Source organism: Rhincodon typus, chromosome 1 (assembly GCF_021869965.1).
Source record: "Rhincodon typus isolate 14 chromosome 1, sRhiTyp1.1, whole genome shotgun sequence".
In the NCBI taxonomy this organism is placed as follows: Eukaryota; Metazoa; Chordata; class Chondrichthyes; order Orectolobiformes; family Rhincodontidae; genus Rhincodon; species Rhincodon typus.
This window is the reverse complement of record NC_063332.1, coordinates 177189505-177215076: the sequence shown is the minus strand read 5'-3', so window position 1 is coordinate 177215076 and position 25572 is coordinate 177189505. Positions and strand designations below refer to the sequence as shown.

General features: G+C 42.2%; 1 protein-coding gene across 3 annotated transcripts in view; it reads right to left on the bottom strand.

The window, feature by feature from the left end:
- Positions 1-6552: 6552 nt before the first annotated feature.
- Positions 6553-25572, bottom strand: part of LOC109921788 (clathrin, light chain A) — a 45092-nt gene continuing 26072 nt past the window's right edge. The window contains exons 3-7 of one of the 3 annotated variants that reach the window (XM_048599283.1): positions 20916-21027; positions 16073-16184; positions 13284-13337; positions 8943-8978; positions 6553-7394 (exon numbers count right to left, since the gene is read on the bottom strand). In XM_048599283.1, coding sequence (XP_048455240.1) covers positions 7220-7394; positions 8943-8978; positions 13284-13337; positions 16073-16184; positions 20916-21027 — 489 coding nt within the window. In that variant the 3' untranslated portion in view covers positions 6553-7219. The remainder of the gene's footprint in view (positions 7395-8942; positions 8979-13283; positions 13338-16072; positions 16185-20915; positions 21028-25572) is intronic. The other 2 variants (XM_048599289.1, XM_048599295.1) reach the window with 2 other exon arrangements.

Here is a 25572-nt window from a genome sequence, read left to right as displayed (position 1 = left end):
CTTTTCTGATGAAGGGTCTAGGCCCGAAACATCAGCCTCTCTGCTCCTATGATGCTGCTTGGCCTGCTGTGTTCATCCAGCCCTGCACCTTGTTGTCTCGAAATATCAAACCAATCCAGTTTGTGAATGGGCAGCACCAGTCGTGCCGATTGTGATGCCTGATGGGTCGGTTTGCCTTCATGGGGATTTTAAACAAAGGGTAAACTGCTTTTTGCAGCTGGGTACATACCCAATCCCTAGCATAGAGGCTTTATACGCAAGGCTGGCAGGAGGGGCTGTCCTTCACAAAGCTGGACATTAGCCATGTGTACCTGCAATTGCAGTTCGATGAAGAGTCCCAGAATTATGCTACAATTAATACCCATAAGGATTGAAACCAATAAACAAGACTGCCTGTGCTGTTTTCCAGTGGACCATGGCAAACATTTTACAAGGTCTACCCCAAGTCGCCATTTATCTAGATGATGTGCTAACAACAGGGAAGACAAATAAGGAACACTTAGAGAACTTGGACATAGTCCTTAGACATTTCTCCCAGGCAGGTGTACACCTTAGAAGGGAAAAAATTGTGTTCCATGGACCCCGAGTGACCTACTTTGGTTACACATTTGACAAGACCCGGTTACATCTGTTGGAAGGTGAGGTGCGGGTGATCAAAGGAGCCCCGGCTCCCACATCTGTACTGCAGCTTAGGTCTTTCCTTGGGCTGATGAATATTACAGAAAGTTTATACATAACCTGGCTTGCACCTTTGCATCAACTCTTAAAAAAGGGTCAGCCTTGGAAATAGTTGCGTAGACAAGCCATAGCCATCAGGGAAGTGAAGAAACAGCTCCATTCTATCCCATTCTCTCAGTTCCTCTATCTCCATCACATATGTTCAGATGAGGCCAACTTCGACAAGGGAGCCTCCAAAATGTCCACCTTCTTCCTCAACCGAGGATTCCCCAGCTCCATTGTTGACAGAACCCTCAACCAGGTCTGACCCATCTCCCCCACTTCTGCCCTCACCTCTTCTCTTCCCTCCCGCAACAGTGATAGGGTTTCCCTTGTCCTCACCTATCATCCCACCAGTATCCACATCTAGAAGATCATCAGACGCCATTTCCGCCACCTCCAGCAAGAATCCACCACCAGACACACATTCCTCTCCCCTCCCTTGTCTGCCTTCCACAGGGACTGTTCCCTCCGGGATACCCTGGTCCACACTACCTTCACCCCCAACACCTCCCCACAGCCCTACAGCACCTTCCCCTATAACTGGCGAAGGTGCAACACGTGCCCATTTACCTCCTCCCTCCCCAGTATCCAAGGGCCCAAACATACCTTCCAGGTGAAGGATCAGCATCATCCGCACATCCCAGAACCTAGTCTACTGCATTTGCTGCTCACAATGTGGTCTCCTCAACATTGGGAAAACAACTGCTTTGCAGAACATCTACATTTTGCTCGCAAAAAAGACCCTGAACTACCTGTTTCCTGCCACTTCAATGCACAACCCTGCTCCCTGGCCAACATCTCTGTCTCTGGCTTGCTGCAGTGTTCCAGTGAAGCCCAATGCAAGCTGGAGGAACAACACCTCATTTTCCGCTTGGGGACCATACAGCCCTTTGGACTCAATATTGAGTTCAATAATTTTAGGGCCTAAACTCACCCATGTCCTAGACCCCGACCCCACACACCAGGCCTTATTACCACATAGCCTGCCATTACACACTCCTGTTGTTAGTCACTAACAGTCCCCATTAACAACTATTGACCCTCCCAGCCTGATCGTTAGCAACTCCTTTGTCTATCCAACTGTCTTTCTCTCTTTCGGGCCCTATCCTATCGTTTACTCCCTACCCCACCCATCTCCCTATTTTCTGCATATAAATTGACTTTTTTTCCCAGCCACCATCAGTTCTGAGGAAGGGTCACCGGACCTGAAATGTTAACTCTGTATTTTCCTTCACAGATGCTGCCAGACCTGCTGGGCTTTTCCAGCAATTTTGTATTTGTTCCTGAAGAAACAGCTCTTACCCTCTACATAATCCCAAGTGAGATCTGGTATTGACATGTGATCCCTCCTTTTATGGCATCAGGGTCATATTAGCTCATAGGTGGCCCAATGGAGAGGAATGCCCAATAGTGTATGCATCCAGGACTTTAGCTCATACAGAGTGTAAATTCACCCAGATAGAGATGGAAATTTTGGCAATTCATATTTGGAGTCAGGAAGTTCCACCATATCTTTACAGACATGAACTTGTGATAAGGGAGCACAAATCCCTGCTAGGTCTACTTAAAGAGAACAAGGCAGTGCCTGCCCATAGCTTCAGGCTGAATTCAGCAGTGAGCTCTAATACTAAGTGCATATAATTACAAATCGGAACACCATCCAGGAGGCCAAGCAGCGAATGCGGATGCATTGAGCTGCCTCCCACTGGCAGGTACACCCCCGGTGGTATCACCACTGGAAGAGTCTGTAATGGTTTTCAATTTTCTGCACACGTTTCCAGTCACAGCTGACAATATCAGACTTTGGACACAGAAAGATCCTGTCCTGGCAAAACTGAAACAGCTGGTGGTGATGGGGGAAACCAAAGGGCCATCACAACCAGAACTGAAACCTTTTAGTACCCAGAGAGACCAGATCACAGTAGAGGAAGACATTTCATTGCGGGGACCAAGAGTGACTGTCCCGAGCAAAGGTCATCGCCAGATATTGAACTCCAACAGGATTATCCAGGGATTTCCAAAATGAAGATTTTAGCAAGATGTCATGTCTGGTGGCCAGGGTTATATGCTGACATAACTGCGTTCGTGGGACAGTGCCCAGAGTGCCAACAAGAACAAAAATTACGATTAGAAACTCCCCCACATTTGTGGGAATAGCTGGGTAAACCCTGGACTCAGTTACACATCGACTGTGCAGGGTTCAATGTTCATTGTCATCGTGGATGCCCACTCAAAGTGGTTGGACATGCATAGAGTTCATTCGTCAAACACGGCGACGACAATAGAAAAACCACGCGCATCTTTTACAATACACAGAGTCCAGAGTCCGGGAGGATTTGGTCACAGATAACAGGCTATGTCTACCAGCAGAGAATTTGAGTATTTCCTGAAGTCGAATAGTATTCGACATGTAAGGACAGCTCCATACCATCCATCTTCCAATACTCTGGCAGAAAGAGCACTTCAAACTTTGAAGACAGGCTTAAAGAAACAGCCTACAGCTTCAATTGATACCAAATTATGCCAGTTCTTGTTTGATTAGAGGACTATCCCCTCATGCAACAACAGGGATAGCTCCAGCAGAGTTGCTGATGGGGAGAAGACTCTGCACCAGGTTAAATCTGATGTCCCCGGACATGTGTGTGTGTCTGTGTGTGTGTGTTGAGTGTGAAACGGCATTGGGAATGCCAATGCCAGACACAAAACTCCGCTAAGCAACAGAGACAGTTTACTTCAGAGAACAGAGTTTGATGTTGGAACTATGGGAATGGCCCTGCATGGGTAAGAGGCATGGTCGACGCAAGGTCTGGTCCAGTGATGTATAAAGTTCGGGTAGGTGTGATGGTCCTGAACAAGCACGTGGACTATATGAAAGCTGCAAGCTAACTAACATGATATACAGAATCCCATACAGCGAGTGCAATAAATATTACATTGGACAAACGGGGAGGAAACTTAACAACCAGGATACATGAACACGAGCTGGCAGGAAAAAGACATGACCATATCCATGTGCATAGATCACTGAAAGTTGCCACCCAGGTTGATAGCGTTGTTAAGAAGGCATACAGTATGTTAGGTTTTATTGGTAGAGGGATTGAGTTTCGGAGCCATGAGGTCATGTTGCAGCTGTACAAAACTCTGGTGCGGCCGCACTTGGAGTATTGCGTACAGTTCTGGTCACCGCATTATAGGAAGGATGTGGAAGCATTGGAAAGGGTGCAGAGGAGATTGACCAGGATGTTGCCTGGTATGGAGGGAAGGTCTTATGAGGAAAGGCTGAGGGTTTTGAGGCTGTTTTCGTTAGAGAGAAGAAGGTTAAGAGGTGACTTGATAGAGACATACAAGATGATCAGAGGATTAAATAGGGTGGACAGTGGGAGCCTTTTTCCTCGGATGGTGATGGCTAGCACGAGGGGACATAGCTTTAAATTGAGGGGTGATAGATATAGGACAGATGTCAGAGGTAGGTTCTTTACTCAGAGAGTAGTAAGGGCGTGGAATGCCCTGCCTGCAAAAATAGTAGACTCGCCCACTTTAAGGGCATTTAAATGGTCATTGGATAAACATATGGATGATAATGGAATAGTTTAGGTTAGATGGGCTTCAGATTGGTTTCACAGCTCGGCGCAACATCGAGGGCCGAAGGGCCTGTACTGCGCTGTAATGTTCTATGTTCTATGTTCTATGACCAATATTCACTTGTCTCAACACACACAGACAATGAAGGTTTGGGACGCTTCTTGTTTTCCTGGCTGCTAAAACACAGATTGTTAACTTGGCCAAATAGCAAGGCATGCTGGGTAAATGGGCCAAGCAAAACACTGAAGTCACAAAACCTAGGTACCAGACACAGAGCAAACACAGTAGCCAGGTGCTCATGATATTAACATAATGTGAAAGGCAACAGTTATCCTGGGCTGACATATCCCCAACAATTTATCCACTAAACAAAGGACAGCTCAGACAGAAAGGCACAGTAGCATGCCATCCAAATGATTGACTCTGTTTAAAACTATTAGGTGAATCTCCCCATTTGGCCAGAACTATAGAAAGTTCCAGAAAACCATATAAAAAGGTATAAGAACAGGGTTCACCTGCGGACGGCTCTCTTGTACCCACTTAGACCTTCTGAGGAGACCAGTATGGCCAAAGGCAAAGACTGTGCAGAGAGAGAGATAGAGGAAGAGAGAGAGCAGCTTCACAGTCCCACAGAGACAGAAAGAGAGAGCCACTGCACAAATCTGCAAGAGGTTTGGGAAGTATTATAAGCCTAAGGGGCTGTAAAGGATCAGAGATAGTATTAGTTTGTGGCAAAAGCCATTGTAACTTGTTTTTTAATAAAGTTGGGACAGCTTTGCATTGGTACCGGCCTGTGTTTGTAGTGATTTGACTGCTTTGGTATTGTGGGATACCTGGGCAAATTCATTCATCACATTCTGGTTGAAATTGTCTAATTTGTTTAAGGAGGAAGTAGACAACAGTTTGTTATATACATAAATGATATTGATGAAACTGTGGGGGCACATTAAGCAAGTTTTCAGATGACACCAAGATTGGTAGATGATTATAGTGAAGAAGGTGGTTGTAAGTTAGAGGAAGATAGAGATGTGTTGGTCAGATGAGCAGACCAGTGGCAGATGCTTTATAATCCTGATAAGTATGAGGTGATGCACTTTGGAAGAAGAAACAAAATGAGACAGTATTTAAAGAATGGTAGGACATTAGGTAGCTTAGAGGAATGGAGGGATCTTGGGATAATTATTCACAGATCTCTGAAGTCAACAAAGCAAGTGAAAAGATTAGTTAAGAAGTCATATGGGACACCTGCTTTTATCAGTCATGGCATAGCTTATAAGAGGAAGGAGGTAATGTTGGAGTTGTACAGAGTGTTGGTTAGGCCACAACTGGAGTAGTGTGGGCAGTTCTGGTCACCTTACTACAGGAAGGATGTGATAGCACTACAGGAGGTACAGAGGAGGCGCACCAGGATGTTGCCTGGGATGGAGAAATTGAGCTATAGTGAGATACTAAATAGGCTTGGATTGTTTTCTTTAGATAGAGAAGACTGAGAGGAACATGATGGAGGCATATAAGATTATGAAGGGGATGGACAGAGTGAATAAAGAGCAGCTGTTCCCCTTAGTTGAGGGGCCAGTCATGAGAGGGCATAACATTCAAGGCTTTGGGCCAAGCGCTGGAAAATGGGATTACTGTAGGTAGGTCAGTGCAGACTCAATGGGTCACAAGACCACAGGGCTGTCTGACTCTATGGCTATGACCAAGAAGCAGAGTTTATCATGAGCGGAGTGTATGGGAAAGAATATGTAATGGTTAGTGCAAGAAGGGCATTAGAATCAATACCACTCGTGCTCACACAAATAAATTTAAGTTCAGCGTCAGAATTTATTTATAAAGTCCCTTTTTCAGGTCCACAGGACAATAAGTCATCATGGCCCTTAAATAATGATTGAGTCCATGGCAACTCCCTACGCAACGCCAACTCCCTACACAACATTCCACTCATTCCCAATGCCAACTCCCTACGCAACATTCCACTCACACCCAATGCCAACTCCCTACGCAACATTCCACTCATTCCCAATGCCAACTCCCTACGCAACATTCCACTCACTCCCGTTGCCAACTCCCTATACAGCACTCCACTCAGCCCTTTTCCACACTTTAGTCCCTTAAGCTTGTCATTTATTTCTCTCGAGTGCTCATGCAGTTCTTTTTTGGAATGGCTGATCATTTCCATATCTTTAAGCAGTTCACTTTTAATTTTTTAAAAAATTTAATCATTGTTTTGAGACAGAAAAAGCAACCAACCTGTACACAGCAAAATTTCACAAATAAAAGTCCATTTCTTCATGGTGTTTGAGTTAGCAATGTTGGCCAGGACATTGGGAGAAATATCTTTTAATAGTACACCAGGAGCCTGAACACCAGCCTGAAGAGGAAGATGTTGAAACAGCAAAGCTCCCTCATGATGTAACTCAATGTTCCAGGTTCTGTGCTAAAATCCTGGACTCAGGAACGAATTTACAACCTGCAAACTCAAAAGAAAACACTGAAGCAAAGCAATGTTTAAAATTATTACAAGTAATAGAATTTTCACTCTGTAATTAACTTGTTGATAAATTTTATTTCATTAGACAGATAACAGATTTATAATGTAGTTTTTACTATATTACAGTATTGAAACAAATAATACATATTGTACTGCAGTCCTGTACTCTCAGAACAAGAAAATCACATACACTAATTCACACAAAGCAAATAGCAAATACATGATTTAATCGATTCTGTCAGAACTCATCTCCGAGACATGTTCCTCTTCCAAAACACTTTTAACTTGGAAAAAGGAAGGAACCACAAGCAGCAAATTTCAACACTGACAAACCATCCCACACAATTTGGAATTGAAATGTAATATTTCTTTGAGATTGAAACCACTGATTAAAATTTAAAGCACACAAGCCTGACTGTTTTGACTTCACTTTAGAGTCAGTGGCACTTGGCTGAGTGACATGAGAACAGATCGCATCCGTGACACATCTTTGGACACTTTACTGGTCTTGGCGTTCAAATCACAGAGGTGTAAGACATGCTCCCACTCAGAGCTCACAACACCCTCTTGACCTTCACTCATATCTGGGTCTTCAGCTGACCTGAAGCATGAAGAAAATAACAATTTTACTTGAGTATTTTGGAAAAGGTACATTTTGTCAAAGCTTTTCATCTTGTACTAATCAGGACAATTCACAAGAATACAAAATCCAGGGGAATAATCATATTTATACTGAAGAGGGAAGAATGCTGACTGGTTGGCAAGTGGACTCTGATTGGTGAAAGCAATAATCACTTCTGATTGGCAGTTAACTGCCAGGCTTTGTTCAAATTTTAAACTAGGCAGGTTGATTTTGATTGGTCAAGGCAGTGCCCTAAGAAATGAACCAGTGAATGGCTGGCACCTTTTTTCTTGGGTACCTTTTTTTGTTGAATTTATTCCTGTTTCATCTGGTTTTAAGCAACACCTTAGATTGCTGCATTGAAATGAAATCTGGAATAATTGTTAAGATTATACAAAGGACCTCAAAACAGCTGACCTCTGTACTGCTCTTTACGTTCTTAACGTGACTGAATTCTTGAAAGAAGTAACAGGAAAAGGAGATAAAGGTGAAACAGCAAAATGTGACATAACGACATGGGAATGGATTCTGTTGGTCCAGTTTTCCTCTTCTTGCACTGTACGTTTAATCTGTCATTCATGCCAGTGGGTGACAATCTACAGGAATCCTTCGAAAGGTATTGAGCAGGAAGTCCAGGATACCTGTCCTTCCAGGTTTCCTGCCTGGAAATTTGTTCGCATTACTCCCTGTAAATACTGGAGCTAACAACATCATAATGAATATCTGTTCTGAAAAAGGATCACTGGACTTAAAACGTTAACTTTGCTTTCTCTCCACAGATGCTGCCAGACCGGCTGAGTTTCTCCAGCAATTTCTATTTTTCTTTCAAATATCCAGCATCTACAGTTCTTTATTTTATTAACATCATAAAGGAACTGCATGAGAAAGAATAATGGAAAAGGGCGGGCAAACACGATTTGGATGAGTTCAGCTGAAGGGCCAAAATGGGCCAATTACCTCCCTCTGAGTTGTAAATCTTACAATCAAGTCCCTGAAAATTTTAATGTTGTTTCTGAAAATTATTTATTACAAAGAGCAAAATCTGGATGCTGGAAAACTACAATAAATAACACAAAATGCTGGAAATACCAGCAAGTCACGCAATATTTGTGGTACAAAAAACAGAATTAATGTTTCAGATTGATAAGCTTTCATCAGAATTAGTTGTGATATTAGAGATCACCACCTGAAATGGTAAATCTGTAAACATTGATCTGGACAAGTACTTAGTGTGCTGCAGACCATACAGCAGAAAAACCTTTCATGCTGTTCAGCAGACTGCAGCAGAACACAACTTCATTTTAATATTTCTGACAGAATTCAGTTACATGCAGGAACACTAACAAAACCTACACAGTCAGGCATTGTGTCCCTGTGCTGCCTCGCAAGGCAGAAGCACAGCTTACAGACAGTCCCATGTGACTAGAAGGTGGGTTCTGTATTCTGTTTAAGGATCCAACTGGCTGAGAAACTTGCTGACTGCTAGACAGTTTGTATCAAGGAAGAGTTAAGAATAATTCACTTAACTGTTGTAGGTTGTAGCAGTGTTGCTTTATATTTGTGCTTCACAGCATATTGGAAAGTGAAAAGAAAGAAAGAAGAGTTACATATTTGTACGTTGGAAATTATTTCAGTTAAAACTTAAGGAACGTATTATGTTTAATAGTAGATACAAATGTAGGAGCTGCTGCAGTGTAACATAACTGATTCATTGTGCTGATTTTAGCCTGATTTATACCAGCACAGAGTTAAATCCTATTCCAACCTCTTCATCATTATACTTAAAATATTTACAGCAAAAATTGAGTTAACTAAAGCAGTTTAGATTTAAGCAATAACAATGTATCTCAGACATCTCCACTGTCACAATGACAAAAAAAAACCCTACAGTTCTATGTTCTATGTTTAAAAGTAAATTACATACTGGAAATCTGAAACTGAAAACAAAATGCAGCATACACCTAGCAGGTCCAGCTGCATCTATGGAGAAAGAACAAAGTTACAGACAGAATGTTTCAGGTGGGAATGGGGAATTTTTGTAAGTTGCATTTCTGCACAGCTCCCCACCATGGGAGAATTTTTTGCAGGAATGTTGTCATGGGAACTGGCAGCCCTGCTTTGTGGACTTGGGCAGATAATTAATTTGCTTCAGGTCTCACCAGAACCTGCTGGTAAATTTCACACTGAGGCTGGAGCCAAGGGGACAACTTGTAGGTGTGACCTTCTCATCCCAGCAGCTCAATGACTGGAGCTTTGAGAAGATTCTCTGGTACCTCCTCTCATCTACCATCAAGAAGCCATCATCAGAAAGCAGCCGGGGGGCTTGGGTGGTGAGGTGGAGGGGGGACATTGGAGCCTCCTTAACACCCTGACTGGGGTGGGTGAGCAACAGCCAGAAGTAATCCTTTGGGGAGGGTGTGGGGTGGGGGGGGGGGGGGAGGAGGGGGGTGGGGGGGCGGGGGTTGGTGGTGGTGGTGGGGGTGGAATCAGAAGGTCTCTGATAGGATGAAGGGCAGGATAAACTAAATGGAAATGGAATTAAATGGAAAAAAAACACAAATAAGAGGTCTGATGAAATGCCACTATTCCAATGCTAAATATTTCCGACTTTTTTTTCTTTTTATTGAAGAATTAGATTTTACCCATTGCAATATTAGGACAGTTACATGTTAGAGAACGAGATTGTCATGAACAAGGGATTTGGATGATATCCTAAAGCCAGACAGAAATTTAAGGTGCAATAAGCTCACTTTATCAGTCCATGGGGCTTTTAGAGACCCTATTTACTTTATGTGAATTTGTTCATGATATGTGGGCATTGCTAGCTGAGCCAGCCTTTTCCTGGTTGCCCTTGAGAAGGTGGTGGTTAGCTGCCTTCGTGAACCACTGTAGTCCACGTGCTGTAGGTTGACCCACAATGCTCTTAGGATGGGAACTCTAGGGTTTTGAACCAGTGATACTGAACAACAATGTATTAGCAAGTTAGGATGGTGAGTGGGTTGGAGGGGAACTTGAAGGTGGTGGTGTTCCAATGTATTTGCTGCCCTTGTCCTCCTAGATGGAAGTGATCATGGGTTTGGAAGGTCCTGCCTAAGCGGCCTTTGTGAATTTCTGCAGATCATCTTGTAGACAGCATACACTTCTGTGAGTGTACATCAGTACTATCTCCATATCTTTTAATGTCTTTTGTCTATTGATCTCTAGCTTGAACAAACTCACTGTCCAAAACGCTCTGGGGTAGAGAATTCCAAAAAGTCACCACCTTCTGAGTGAAGAAATTCTCCTTATCTCAGTCTTAAATGACATACCCCTTATTCTCACATTAGGACCCCCTTTTCTAAACATCTAGCCTGAAGAACTCTTTCATCTATATCCACCATGGCACTCTCTGTAAGAATTCTGTAAGTTTCAGTGAGATCACCTCTCATTTTTCAAAACTCTGGAGAATACAGACCCAGTCTCCTCATAAAACAATTCCACCATTCCCAGAGATTAATCTGGTGAACCTCTGTTGTACCCCCCTCTATGGCAAGTATATACTTCCTTAGATAAGGAGTCCAGAACTGAACACAATGCTCCAAGTGAGGACACAGCAAGGCTCTACACAGTTTCAGTAAGACCTGTTTATTGCTGTACTCACACTCCCATGCAATGATTGCAACACATCTCTTGCTTTCCATACAATTTGTTGCATTTCCTTGCTAGGTTTTAGTGACTGATGAACAATGACATCCAGGTCTCTTCAGACGCCAGCACTTCCCAAACTCTCACCATCCAAGAACTCTCACTATATTCTGATGATTTTAACAAAGTAGATCACTTCACACTTATCACGTGGTATCTGCTATGTTTTTGCTAATTTATTCAACCCGTGAACGTACACTTGAGGCCTCCATCTTCCTCACAACTTACATTCCCACCTAGCTTTGTATCATTTGCAAATTTGGAAATATTACAATTAGTCCCAACATCCAGATCATTTATGCGGATTGTGAATAGCTGTGGACCTAGCACTGATTCTTGCAGTAACCCTATAACAGTAAGAGCCTGCCATCCTGACAATGTTCCGTTTATCCATAGTCTTTGCTTTCTGTCTGTCTGTTAACCAATTCTCAATCCATACTTCTTTAGTGTCCTAATTCCTTATGCTCTGATTTTGTTTAAAAATCTCTCGTGCAGGTCCTTGACAAAAGCCTTACGAAAATCCAAATACACCATATCTACTTGTTTCCCTTTTTCTACACTACAAGTAACATCCTCAAAAATTCCCACTTTTATCAAACATGATTTCCCGTTCCTAAATCTACGTTGACTCTGCCAGTTTTGTCATTCTTTTCTAAGTGTCCAGTTATCACATAGATTCTAACATTTCTTTACTACTTCCAATAAACTGACAGATCTGTCATTCTCCATTCTTGCTCTCCATTGCTTAAAAATAGTGAGATCGCATTATTACTTTCCAGTCTTCAGGAACACTTGTAGGATCTACAGAATTTTGAAAGTAAATCACCAATATATCTACTATCTCTATAGCTACCTTTCTGCAACACCCTGGTATGGAGCTCATCTGGTTCAGGGATTTATCATCTTCAAACCAAAAAAGTTTCAAGAGTTTATTCTCCTGTGGAATATGGTCATCACTGGCTAGCCAGCATTTATTACCCTAGTCACTCCTTCAGAGGGTGGTGATGAGCTTCCTTTTTGAACCATGATACGAGTCATTGGCTGTATACCATCAAATCTTTGGCTGTATTTTTTTCAATCAAGAATAGCTTCAAACTTTCATGGTTTCTCTTTTTTAGCTTTGTCTAGAGATAGAGAGGAGGAGGTCAGAGTAGGGTGATTGATGAGTGGGGAGAAGGAGAGGACAACAGGAATTCAAAAGAGGAAAAGTAGAAGAATGAAATGGGAGAGGGCAAGGGAGGAGGGGAATGGTGAAGGAATATCGAGGGGTGAGTGGGGAGGAGGGGATTGAAAGTGGGGAGAGAAGACAGACTCATAGATGCATTGAGTCATACTGTGTAGGAAAGGCCCTTCAGCCCATCTAGTCTGCATCAACATAACCACCACTAAAGGTGAGCTAATCCCAATTTCCTGCACTTGTTCCATATTCCTGAATCGCAGTGACATACCTAATTAACCAAACTAGCTATCTGATTGACCTTTGTCCATTAGATATAAATGGAGCTCACTGCTGTCCCAGGACCATGTTATTCACACTACCAGCTTGCAATTATGGACTGATTAACTTGGCTTGTGTAGTGTTTTATTATCAGGTGTCAGTCATTCCCAGTTTTCTGTAAACATCTACTTTTTTCATGGGATGTGGTTGTCACTGGCTGGGCCAGAATTTATTGCCTGTCCCTAATTGTCCTGTGGGAAGGTGGTGTTCAGCTGCCTTCTTTAACCACTGCAGTCTCTTTGGTGTGGGTAGACCACGCTGCTGTTAGGGAGGGAGTTCCAGGAATCTGAGTGAGTGAATTTTGAAATTTCACAATATGTACTCAGTAAATACAGTGTCTAACATTTAATTCTATAATGTTTTCAAACAAAATGAAAAGAATACTTTAAACAATAAACTTGCAATTATATAACTCAAACCCATAACCTCTAACTCGGGGTCAAGAGTTCTACCACTGAGCCAAAAATACCATCCTTTGTTTGGTCTTACATGGTAAATCTTGTGATTTAGTTGACAAAACAGAAAATTAACCTGATCACTCTACTCCTTAGTTATTGAGCACCTTAAAATGATGTAATACAGTAGAATGTGGCAGAAAGTGATCAAAGTAAAAGCAAATAAATTTCACAATGAATTGTTTAAGAGGTAGAAATAGAAAGAAGGACATATTAAGAAGGGAAACATACACATAGCCAATCACATCGGCGAAGGGTTGTTTGTAGAAAGCCTCATCCAGAATCCTAGAATCGAAAGGTTGGTGGTGTAGTCCACAGAGAGCAGCATTCAGAGAGAGATCAAATGGTAAGATAAAATTGAGACACAACACAAACAAACAGAACAAACATAGGGTTACTTGTATAGACCTGACATTCCTGGAACTAGACAATGTAGCAGGTGGGAATGCCATGATCTAGTTGCTGCTAGTTGATTGAAATAGAATTGAGGTGGGGGATTCCCAACTCTATTAGGTTTCCATGACATAATGTCTGCCCTAAAATCTAGTGGTGAAGGATGGGGATTTGAAATGTGAAAAGGCAGTTTCACTAAAGTAATGTGACTGTCCCACATTGATCTTTTCCTGTCCATTTTGTAGCAAATTGACTTCTGAACTCAGCAGAGACCATTGGCAACAGTGTTCCCAGGTAAATTACTGCCCCATCACCGCATCTTTGGCTGAGGTTTGGTGCAAACTTCCTTTTAGTAAGTTAATCCAAAGGTGTGTAATAAGATCTCTGAGCAGGTTGATTTTTAAAAAATCTATAAAGTGGGAGTGGGTTTGTGTTGTTAAACTTGAGAGGCTGCAGAAAAGATTTACAAGGATGTTGGCAGGCTTTGAGGGTTTGAGTTATAGGGAGGGGCTGAATAGGCTGGGACTATTTTCCCTGGAGCATCGGAGGCTGAGGGATGACCTTATAGAGGTTTATAAAACCACGAGGGGCATGAATAGGGTAAGTAGCCAACATCTTTTTTCTAGGATGGGAAAAGTCCAGAACTAGAGGGCATAGGGTTATGGTGAGAGGTTGGTATGATTACAACATTTAAAAGGCATATGGATGGGTATTTGAATAGGAAAGGTTTGAGTGATATGGGCCAAATGCTGGCAAATGGGACTCGGTCACATTGGGAAATTTGGTCGCCGTGGACGAGTTGGATCAAAGGGTCTGTTTCCGTGCTGTATATCTCTGTGCCTGTATAATGTCCTGCATGGATCTGGGTCTCTGAGTTTCCCCCAACAGCCTACATAGCAATAGCCTGCAGGGAAGGATGATTTATTAAAACAGCAGAATATTTACTGAGGAATCTCAGATATTTTAAATTTAGAGACATCACAGTTCGTTAACTTAGGGGGAAAATGTGTCAAATTCTAGAGAAGATGAAAAAAGAGAGTAGGAGCTTCAGTAGTGGAGAATTCCCTGAACATCAGTTAGTAAGTGGAAGCCTGTCCTTCTAAAACCAAAGTAAACAAACAGAAAAAATAGAAAAAAAAATTGGCTGGAAACAGTGAATTGTATGCAAAGACTCTCAATTATTCTAGGTAAAAAACAGAATAAAGGAGAAAACTGACTGCATTTCATGACTCTGCTTTTCCATCGACACTCCTTGGTTCTCAGGCAGGGCACTGCATGGACCAGTTAGATACAGCTGAGATCACTCAGAGGGGTGATAAGCTACTGCCAACACTGGGGGTGTGATCTTGGAGGGTGAGTAATCAGTAGCACTGCCAAGCTGAACTCTAAGGCTGATGTAATGAGGGGCATATAGACAAATGTCAACCAAGTCGAAATTGTAAACTTCTGAAAATTTGGCTTAAATATATTGTATATTTAGGAAAAGTCTGATTCACAAGGAAATGATTCAATCATTAATAAAGGTCAGCAGACATTACAAAAAAATCACAGGATATGAGCATTGTAGGCTAGGCCAGCATTTATTGCCCATCTCTAATTGCCCTGGGGATGGTGATGGTGGTGAGGGTATCTTCTTCAAGCACTGCTTTGTTTAATACGATTCCCTTCCTGATAAACTAGGACAGACTTTCCCTCCTCCACTAAAGGGTTTCAACAGAAAGGCAAAGAACTGGCCAAACAAATCAAATTAGGGAAGTGAGAAACTGCAACCATGAATGCATAAAGGGAAACGTAATGGGATATTTAAACTTAAACTACATATATTACAATAGGTCACTATTCAAGGATTACACACAGTTCTGGTGATCATACATTAGGAAGGTTGTGAGGAGCCTTCACAGGGTGTACAGGAGATTTACCAGAATGATGCCAGGGATGGAAAATTTTAGCCACAAGGTTCAGTTGGAGAAATTTGGGTTGTTTTCCTTTGTGCAAAGAAATCATAAATGTCCACAGCACTGAAAAAAGACCAGTTGAATCTGCTCCATTGAAAAAAAACCACCTAATTATGCTAATCCAGTCTTCCAGCAGTTGGCGTCTAGCTTTCTATGCCTTTGAATTGCAAGTGTACATCTAAATACTTCTTAAATGTTACAAGAGTGTCTGCCTCTTCCCTCCTTACAGACTGTGAGTTCTAGATTCCCACCATCCCTGGGTGAACACATTTTTCCTTACATCTCTTCTAAACCTCCTGTCTCTTCCTAAAGAAATGCTTGAGGCTGGGATTCAATTAAAAATTTTTGAAGTCACAGGAATAGATTTATGATTAGAAAGAACATTAATGAATATAAACCAAAGCAGGTAAATAGAGCCAAGGTACAGATCAGATCAAACTGAATGACAGAACAGGCTTGAAGTCTTGAATGGCCTCCTTCCGGTATTATGTTCCTTACTGAACTATTTATTTATTCTTTTAAACTGATGTTCAGAACATAATTTCTTTTTAAGATTGAATAAAATCTTTCCATAAAAAAGAAAAGTAAATTGGTGAGATATTAAGACAGGATAGTGTACCACTCCTACCAGAGGGTTTACTGCATGACAATACTGAGCTCTTAGCAACATACCTGTTATTAGTTTTCATTTCTTCGAGATGCTCTGCTTGTTGTATGTACCAATCTTCCAAATCTTTCTTTGCCTTCTCTCTCCATTCCAGTTCTGCTTCACGAGAGTTGGCATCTAAGAAATTCAAAGGTAAAAATGATTCCTTTCTCTAGAGTTTATTGGAATTCGGTTTCCATTGTTCTTGCAGGGGTTATTACATAGACAGGACTAAATGTGATTGCATCAAAAATGAGATTGTGATGTATAATTAATTCATATCCATTGATTATGGCGCAGGAAGAACATGAACTTGCTGCTTATTCGTTTCAACTGTGTCAGCATCCAGCCAATACTAATGACACTGTTGATTGCCTATATACATTGGCACGGGGCAATCACATTGGTGGTCAGCTCTACCCCAAACTAGTCTACATCTCTTGAAAGGTGGTACATTGCATTTGTGCAAGAATGACTATGACCAGGGAAACACTGACAGAAGTGTTTCATGGGAGATAGCAAACACCAACGTTTTTGGACACTGCATGGGAGGCATTGGTGAAAGGGCATTAAGAAGGGGAGATCTAAGTTTCAACACCTGAGAGAAGGATGGTGATAATAACTGCATCATGGACTGAAGCTTTTGTCCTGTTACTGAAATCGTTGATGTTCAGAACCTAGTTGCAGAATGTTTCAAAGAATTCTCTGGAACTCCCCACTTTTACATTCTTTTCCAAAGACCAACATTCTTTTTTGACTTCCTGATCACATGCTGTACCATCATACTAACATTTTCTGATTAATGTACCAGAACACCCAGATCCCTCTGCACCCACCGAGTTTTCCTATTCCTCTCCATTTAAATTGTACACTGCTTTCCTATTTTTTTTCTGCCAAAATGGACAAGTTCACATTTTCCCCAATAATACTCCATCTGTCAACATTTTGCCCACTCACTTTACCTGTCTATTACCCTTTGCAGACTCCACCTCCTCTTGACAACTCATTAATGTCCTTCAGGGAAGGAAATCTGCCATCCTCACCTGGGGTCTAGCCTACATGTGACTCCATACCCACAGCAATGTGGTTGACTCTCAACTGCCCTCTGAAATAGCCAAGCAAGCCACTCAGTTGTATCAATTCCTACGAAGTTTCAACAAAGAAATGAAACCAGACGAACCACCTGGCATCTAGGCACCAGAAAACAGAACAGCACAAATAGCCCTGTCGATCCGCAAGATCCACCTCACTAACATCTGGGGGCTAGTGCCAAAATTGGGAGAGCTGTCTCACAGACTAGTCAAACAACAGCCTGACATACTCACAGAATCATACCTTACAGACAATGTCCCATTGACCATCACCATCTCTGGATATGTCCTGTCCTACTGGCAGGACAGACCCAGCAGAGGTGGCAGCACAGTGGTATACAGTAGGGAGGGAGTTGCTCTGGGAATCCTCAAAATTGACTCCGAACCCCATGAAGTTTCATGGCTTCAGGTTAAACATGGGCAAGGAAACCTATTAATTACCACATACCGTCCTCCCTCAGCTGATGAATCAATACTCCTCCATGTTGAACAAAACTTGGAGGAAGCACTGAGGATGGCAACGGCATAAAATGTACTCTGGGTGTCGGAATTTGAATGTCCACCACCAAGAGTGGCTCGGCAGCAGCACTAATCATCGAACTAGTTGGGTCCTAAAGGACATAGCTGCTGGTCTGGGTCTGCAGCAGCTGGTGAGAGAACCAATGAAGGGAAAAACACACTTGACCTCATCCTTACCAATACGTCAGATGCAGATGCATCTGTCCATGACAGTATTGAAAACAGTGACTACTGCACAGTCCTTGAGGAGCTGAAGTCCCACCTTTGCACTGAGAATAACCTCCATTGTTTTGTGCAGCACCATCACCATAGTAAATGGGACAGCCTTCAAACAGATCTAGCAACTCAAGACTGGGCATCCATGAGGTGCTGTGGGCCATTAACAGCATCAGGTTTGGACTCCAACACAATCTGTAACCTCATGGTCCGGCATATCCCCCATTCGATCATTATCATCAAGCCAGGGGATTAGCCATGGTTCAATGGAGAGTGCAGAAGGTCATTACAGGAGCAGCATCAGGCATACTTATAAATGAGGTGTCAACTAGGTGAAGTTGCCAAACAAGATTACTTGTGTGCCAAACAGCTTAAGCAGCAAGTGATAGAGTCATACAGATATACAGCACAGAAACAGATCCTTCCGTCCAACTCATCCATGTCAACCAGATATCCTAAATTAATCTAGTCCCATTAGCCAGCATTTGGCCCATATCCCTCTAAACCCTTCCTATTCATGTACTCATCCAGATACCTTTTAAATGTTGTCATTGTACCAGCCTCAAGCAATCCCACAGCCAATGGATCAGATCTAAGCTCTGCAGTCCTACCACATCCAGACATAAATGGCGGTAGACAATTAAACAACTCACTGGAGGATGAGATAGTAGGAACTGCCGATGCTGGAGAATCTGACATAACAAGGTGTAGAGATAAGGCTGAAGCATTCACAACAATCTTCAGCCAGAAGTGCCGAGTAGATGATCCATCTCAGCCACATCCAGTGGTCCCCAGCATTACAGATAGCAGTCTTCAGCCAATTTGATTCATCCCATGTGATATTAAGAAACGGTGAGAGGCACTAGATCTGGTAAAGGCTATGGGCCCTGTCAACATTCCAGCAATAGTATTGAAGACTTGTGCTCCAGAACTTGCTGCTCCCCTAGCCAAGCTGTTCCAAAACAATTATAATACTGGCATCTACCTGACTATGTAGAAAATTGCCCAGGTAAGTCCTGCACATAAAAAGCAGGGCAAATCCAACCGAGCAACTATTGCCCCATCAGTTTACTCTTGATCATCAGTAAAGTGATGGAAGGTGTCATCAACAACGCTATCAAGCAGCACGTGCTCAGCAATAACCTGCTCTGTGATGCCCAGTTTGGGTTCTGCCAGGGCAACTCAGCTCCTGACCTCATTACAGGCTTGGTTCAAACATGGACAAAAGAGCTGAATTCCAGAGGTGAGGTGAGAGAGTGACAGCCCTCGATATCAAGGCTGCATTTGACTGAGTGTGACATTACAGCCCTAGTAAACCTGGAATCAATGGGTATAGGGGACAAACTCCCTGGTGGTTAGAGTCATACATGGCTCTTAGGAAGATGGTTGTGGTTGTTGGAGGTCAGTCATCTCAGCTCCAGGACATCTCTGCAGGAGTTCCTCAGGGTAGTGTCCTAGTCCCAACCATTTGCAGCTGCTTCATCAATGACCTTCCCCCCATCATAAGGTCAGAAGTGGGGATGTTTGCCGATGATTGCACAATGTTCAACACCATTCGTGACTCCTCAGATACTGAAGCAGTCCATGTTCAAATGCAGCAAGATCTGGACAATATCCAGGCTTGGGGTGACAAGTGGCAAGTAACATTCGTGCCACAGAAATGCCAAGCTATGACCATCAATAATAACAGACAGTCTAACCACTGCCCATTGACATTCAATGGTGTTACTATCACTGAATCCCCCACTATCAACATCCTTAAGGTTACCGTTGACCAAAAACTCAACTAGACTCACCATATAAACACAGTGGCTATAAGGTCAGTTCAGAAGCTAGGAATACTGTGGCATGTAACTCACCTCCTGACTCCCAAAGACTGTCCACCATCTACAAGGCACAAGTCAGGAGTGTGATGGAATACTCCCCACTTGCCTGGATGAGTGCAGCTCCAACAACACTCGAGAAGCTTGACACCATCCAGTACAAAACAGCCCGCTTGATTGGCACCACATTAACAAACTCCCTCCACCACCGACCCTCAGGAGCAGCAGTGTGTACTATCTACAAGAACTACTGCAGAAATTCACCAAAGATCCTCAGATAGCACCTCCCAAACCCACAACCACTTCCATCTAGAAGGACAAGAGCAGAACCATGGACATGGGAACATCACCACCTTCAAGTTCCCCTACAAGCCACTCACCATCCTGACTTGGAAACATATTGCCGTTCCTTCATGTTGCTGGGTCAAAGTCAGAAATCACACGACATCAGGTTATAGTCCAACAGATTTATTTGAAAACACAAGCTTTTGGAGCCTCGCTCCTTGTTCAGGTGTAGGAGCGAGGCTCCAAAAGTTTGTGCTTTCAAATAAACCTGTTGGACTATAGCCTGGTATTGTGTGATTTCTGACCTTGTCCACCCCAGTCCAACACCGGCACCTCCACATCATGGCTTGGTCAAAATCCTGGAATTCTCTCCCTAAGGGCATTGTGGGTCAACCCACAACACATGGACTGCAACAATTTAAGAAGGCAGCTCATTACCACCTTCTGAAGGGCAACTAACGGTAGGAAATAAATGCAGGCCAGACAGCCAGCAATGCCCCAATCCCATGAGTGAATAAAATAAATTTCCTACCTGTCTTGATGCCATTGGCCAATATAGCTAACAATACATTTGATCCCTTCATCCAAATCAATGATATGCACTGTAAATACCTGAGGCCCCAGTGCTGATCCCTATGGCACTTCACTAGTTACAGCTTGCCAACATAAAAAGACTCTTTTGTTCTTATTTGTTGCTTTCTATTGGCTATCCAATACTTTAACTTTGGTAATATGATAGCTCCTGAATCATGAGCTCTAATCTTGCGCAGTAACCTCTAATTTGCATAGTAAAGGTTTATTGAAAGCCTTTTGGAAATCCAAGTACGCCACATAATAATAATTTCACACATCTCTATTTTAAATTTCATCTGTCATGTGTCTGCCCATTTTATTGTTTTAACTTGAAAGTAATTTACCAGTTTTTGATCGCTTACCCAACTCCGCTAGATGCTTTATTTGTTCTTCTCTCCATTTGCGTATACTGTCTGGCTCCTGGGGCAGTTTATCAGCTTGTGAAATAGCTGAATATGCATCAGCCCCATTCTCCTGTTGAAAGAGGAATTTTAAAAACATGCATTCATTGTTCTCTACATTAATTATGTTAATGAACAAGTGCCATGGAAGATTCTGAATGGCTGAGCAATTCCCGAGTGGCCCAGCACTCCTGGTAAAGATACTGATAGAAATGGGACTCAAAATTTTTCTAATGTTGACTGGTGCGATGCAGCTCCTTGCAAAATTAAGGATTGTAATTCTAAAACCCTACATTTGATAGTCCTGAAAATAGGCACAGCAATCACAATGTGTGATTACAGCAGCCTTGTCCACTCCTTGGAGTGGCCAACATGATTTCTGTGTGTAGCCAGAACTATGTGTGTTGTGATTGATTGAATGCATAAGATTTGTGAGAACTGTATAAAGCCAGGCTGCAATCCAGAAGGTACACTGCAGCTGAAGCATATGCTGGGAATCCTGGGTGAGCTGAATCTTATGCAGGTTTTCAAAGCTGCACAAGAGACCATAACGGAGAAGTGTGTTCTGTATCTACAGGAGGCACAGGTCCTTCAGACATAAAGGGTGCAGACAGCTGTGGTGGTCTAGCCCGAAGAATCTGAAACCATCACCACATGGCGTTCAATGACTTTACACAAGTGGTCAAGATCAGCGAGTGTATATATTTTCTGAGGGAGCTGATGGCTTGGTGGTAACTGTTGATAGACTCGTAGCCTGGGTCATACCTTTAAATACCCTGGGATCCTGCATTCAATTCCACGCATGAGGAGATGGTGGAAATAGATTTTTCAAAAAAAAACCTTGAATTAAAACTCTAACGATGACCATGAAACCACTGTTGATTGTAAAAATCCATTGAGTTTACTAATGTCCTTTAGGAAAAGAGATCTACAGTCCACTATCTGGTCTGGTCTACCTATGACTCCAGACTCTTAACTGCCCTCTGAAATGGCCTGGAAAGTCTCTCAGTTGTATCAAAGTGCTTTAAAAGTCTCAAACCCCAATGAAACTGGTTTACCTACAGCAAACAGACCACAGCATTTCAAGAAAAGAGCTCACCTTCTCAAAAGGTTTTTATTAATGCATTCATAGGATGATGGCATTGCTGGCTGGGCCAACATGTATTGCCTATCCAGAGGGCAGTTAAGAGTTAACCATGTTTCTGTGAGTTTGGAGTCACATCCATACCAGGTGAGGTAAAGATGGCAGTTTCCTTCCCTAAAGGACATTCATGAACCAGATGGGTTTTTCTGACAATTGACAATGATTTATGGTCATCATCAGACTATAATTCCACATTTTTATTGATTTCAAATTCCACCATCTGCCACGGCAGGATTCAAACTAGGTCCCCAGAATGTTTTCTCGGTCTCTGGATTAACAGTTTAGTGATAATACCACTAGATTGTCACCTCCTCTGATTAGGGAAATAAATGTTAGCTGTGCCAGTAATGCCCACACTGCATTGCTGAGTATATAAAAAAAAGTCGCATTCTGCCAAGTGTACTATCAACCTTTGTCACTGCTTTCATCAACACATCACTCACCACTCAATCTCTTGACTAGACTCATAAATGAGAAGCATTTCTTTCATCTCATACTCAAACATTTAACACTGGCAGAAGGCTCACACCCACATCATTGAAATAATTGAAGATGACGTTATCCTCAGCAGTCATGCTCCTTCCCACTCCCCACGTCTTATTGTCACGGAATCACATAATTGATACGGTGCAGATAGAAATGATTCAGCCCATCATTCTGCAATATCTCTGAACATTTCAACACAAATCTTCTGCCTTTTCCCCAAAACTCTGTACATGCTTTCTATTTAAATAATCATCCAAGGCCCTCCTGAATGCCTCACTTGAACCTGCCTCCACCACATTTCTAAGCAGTGCATTCCAGGCTCTACTTGCAGTGTGAAAAAAAAAATTCTCACCCCACGTTTGCTTGTTTTGCAGAACCCTATGAGATATGCCCTCTGATTCTCAATCTGTTCACACATGGAAATATTTTCTCTCTATCCATTCTGTCTAGCCCCTCATGATTTTGAAAACTTCTATCAAGTTTCCGCTTAGCTTTCTCTTCTCCAAGGAAAACAGTCTCAACTTCTTCAATCTTTCCTCATAACTGAAGTATCTCATCCCTGGAATGTTCTCTGTAAATCTCCTTTGCACTCTCTCCAATATATTCACATCCCTACCAAAGTGTGGTGCCCAGAACTGTACACAGTTCTCCAGTTGAGGTCTAACCAGTGTCCTATATATGTTTATCATAGCCTCCCTGCTAATGTACTGTATGCTTCTATGAATGAAGCCTGGAATTTTGTATGTTTTATTAACAGCTATCTCTACTATCCTGCCCCCATTAAAGACTTAAGTACCATCTACAACCAGGTCTCTCTGCGCCTGCACACCCTTTAGAATAGAGTACCCTTTATTTAATATGATGTCTCCATGTTCTTTAAACCAAAAGGTATCAACTGACACTTCCTGCCTACTCCAACAGGATGCCAATGTCTCTTCGAAGTTCTACACTATCCTCAAGGTTTACAATTCTTCCAAGTTTTTTGAGATGTGTGCATTTTGAAATTGTCACCTGCACATCAAAATTCAAATCATTAATATATATCAGGGAAAGCAAGGGCCCCAATACTAACCGCTGGGTAATTCCACTACAAACCCATCTCCTGCCAAAAAAATATATATTGTTCATTACTCTCTGTTTCCCGTCCCTCAGGCAATTTTGTATCCACGTTGCCACTGTCCCTTTTATTCAATAGCCATCAATTCTCATCACAACTGTGTGTGTGGAGCACTGCTCCAATGCCTTTTGGAAATCCATGTACATCACCCATCAACAGCTTTGCCCTCATTAATCCCCTCTGTTGCCTCTTCAAAAAAATCCAGTTAATTAGATACAATTCTCCCTTAACAAATTCATGCTGATTTCCAAATTAACCCACATTTTACATGTGACTTTTAATTCTGTCACAAATAATTATTTCAAAAGTTTCTCTATCTCCAAAGTTAACTTAATTGGTCTGTAATTCTTTGCCGATCTTTACAACGCTTTTTTGAACAAGGGTGTAATGTTTTGCACAATGCCCAAATCCATGGAGAATTGAACAATTATTGCTAATGCCTCTGCAATTTTCACTCTTACTTTCTTCAGTATGCTTGAAAATATCTCATCCGATCCTAGTGCCTTATCAACAATAAATACAAATACCTTATCCATTACATCCTCCTTATCAATTTTAAACCATTCTCGTGACTGAGTTTCCTCCTCTGTTACCATAGCCTGGGCAGCGTCTGCCTTGTAGGTAAGGACAATTGCAATGTATTTATTTAACAATCAGCCATGCCTCTTCTCTCATTGTGTGTTTTACCATTCTTATGATTGATGTGCTAAAAGAACACTTTGGGATTTCCCTTTATATTAGCTGCCAGATTTTTTTTTATAATGCCTCATATTTTGCACCTTCTGTATTCAACTTCTCAATTGTATTTACTACCTGACACCTGTCAGAAACTAGTTTTAATTTCTATTTCATTTGTCATCCAGGGAGCTCTGTCCTACATAACACACAGTGTGGAGCTGGAGGAACACAGCAAGCCAGGCAGCATCAGAGGAGCAGGAAAACTGACGTTTCGGGAGAAATATTCCTCTGAAAGCAGGCAATAATTCAGCTACTGTTTTTCTCACCAACTTTTGGTTCCAATCTATTCAGCCCAGCTCTGTTTGCTGAAATTGCTGGAGAAACTCAGCAGGTCTGGCAGCATTGGTGGAAAGAGACAGAGTTAACTTTGTTAATGAGTTAACTAGTCTAGTGACCCTTCTTCAGAACTAGGAATCCTTACAGGAAACAGGACTGGGAGTCTATGGGGTTGTAATGCACATCAGTGCCCAGGCTATCCCTGGAAATGGCAACAGAGATGTTGAGGAAGGGAAGTGACAAGTCAGAGTCAGTAGTGAAGAAAGGTCACTGGACTTGAAATGTTTGTTAACTCTGTTTTGCTCCACAGATGCTGCCAAACTTGCTGGGTTTCTCCAACACTTTCTGTTTTCTTCTGTTTTTTTTTTCATTTATGAATTGTGGGCGCTGCTGGCTACACCAGTATTTATTGCCCATTGCTAATTGCTTAGAAGTCAGTTGAGAGTCAAACACATTGCTGTGAGTCTGGCGTGGCATGTAGGCCAGACCTTGTAAGGATAGCAGATTTCCTTCCCGAAAGGAACATTAGTGAACTAGGTGGATATTTGCAATAATTGACAATGCTTACCATTAGTCTATCTTTGTGTTCCAGATTTTTATTTTATTGAACTCAAATTTCACGATTTATTATGGTGGGATTTGAACTCATGATCCCAAAACATTAGCCTGGGATTCTGGATTACTAATCCAGTGACATCGCCACTATGTCTTCCCATTGACTCAACTAAATCTGCTCTCCACTAGTTGATTATTCTTACTCTGGTTTGACCTATATCATTTAAAAGACATTTGGGCAGGTACATGAATAGGAAAGGTTTAGAAAAATATGGGCTAAACACAGGCAAATGGGGTTAGTT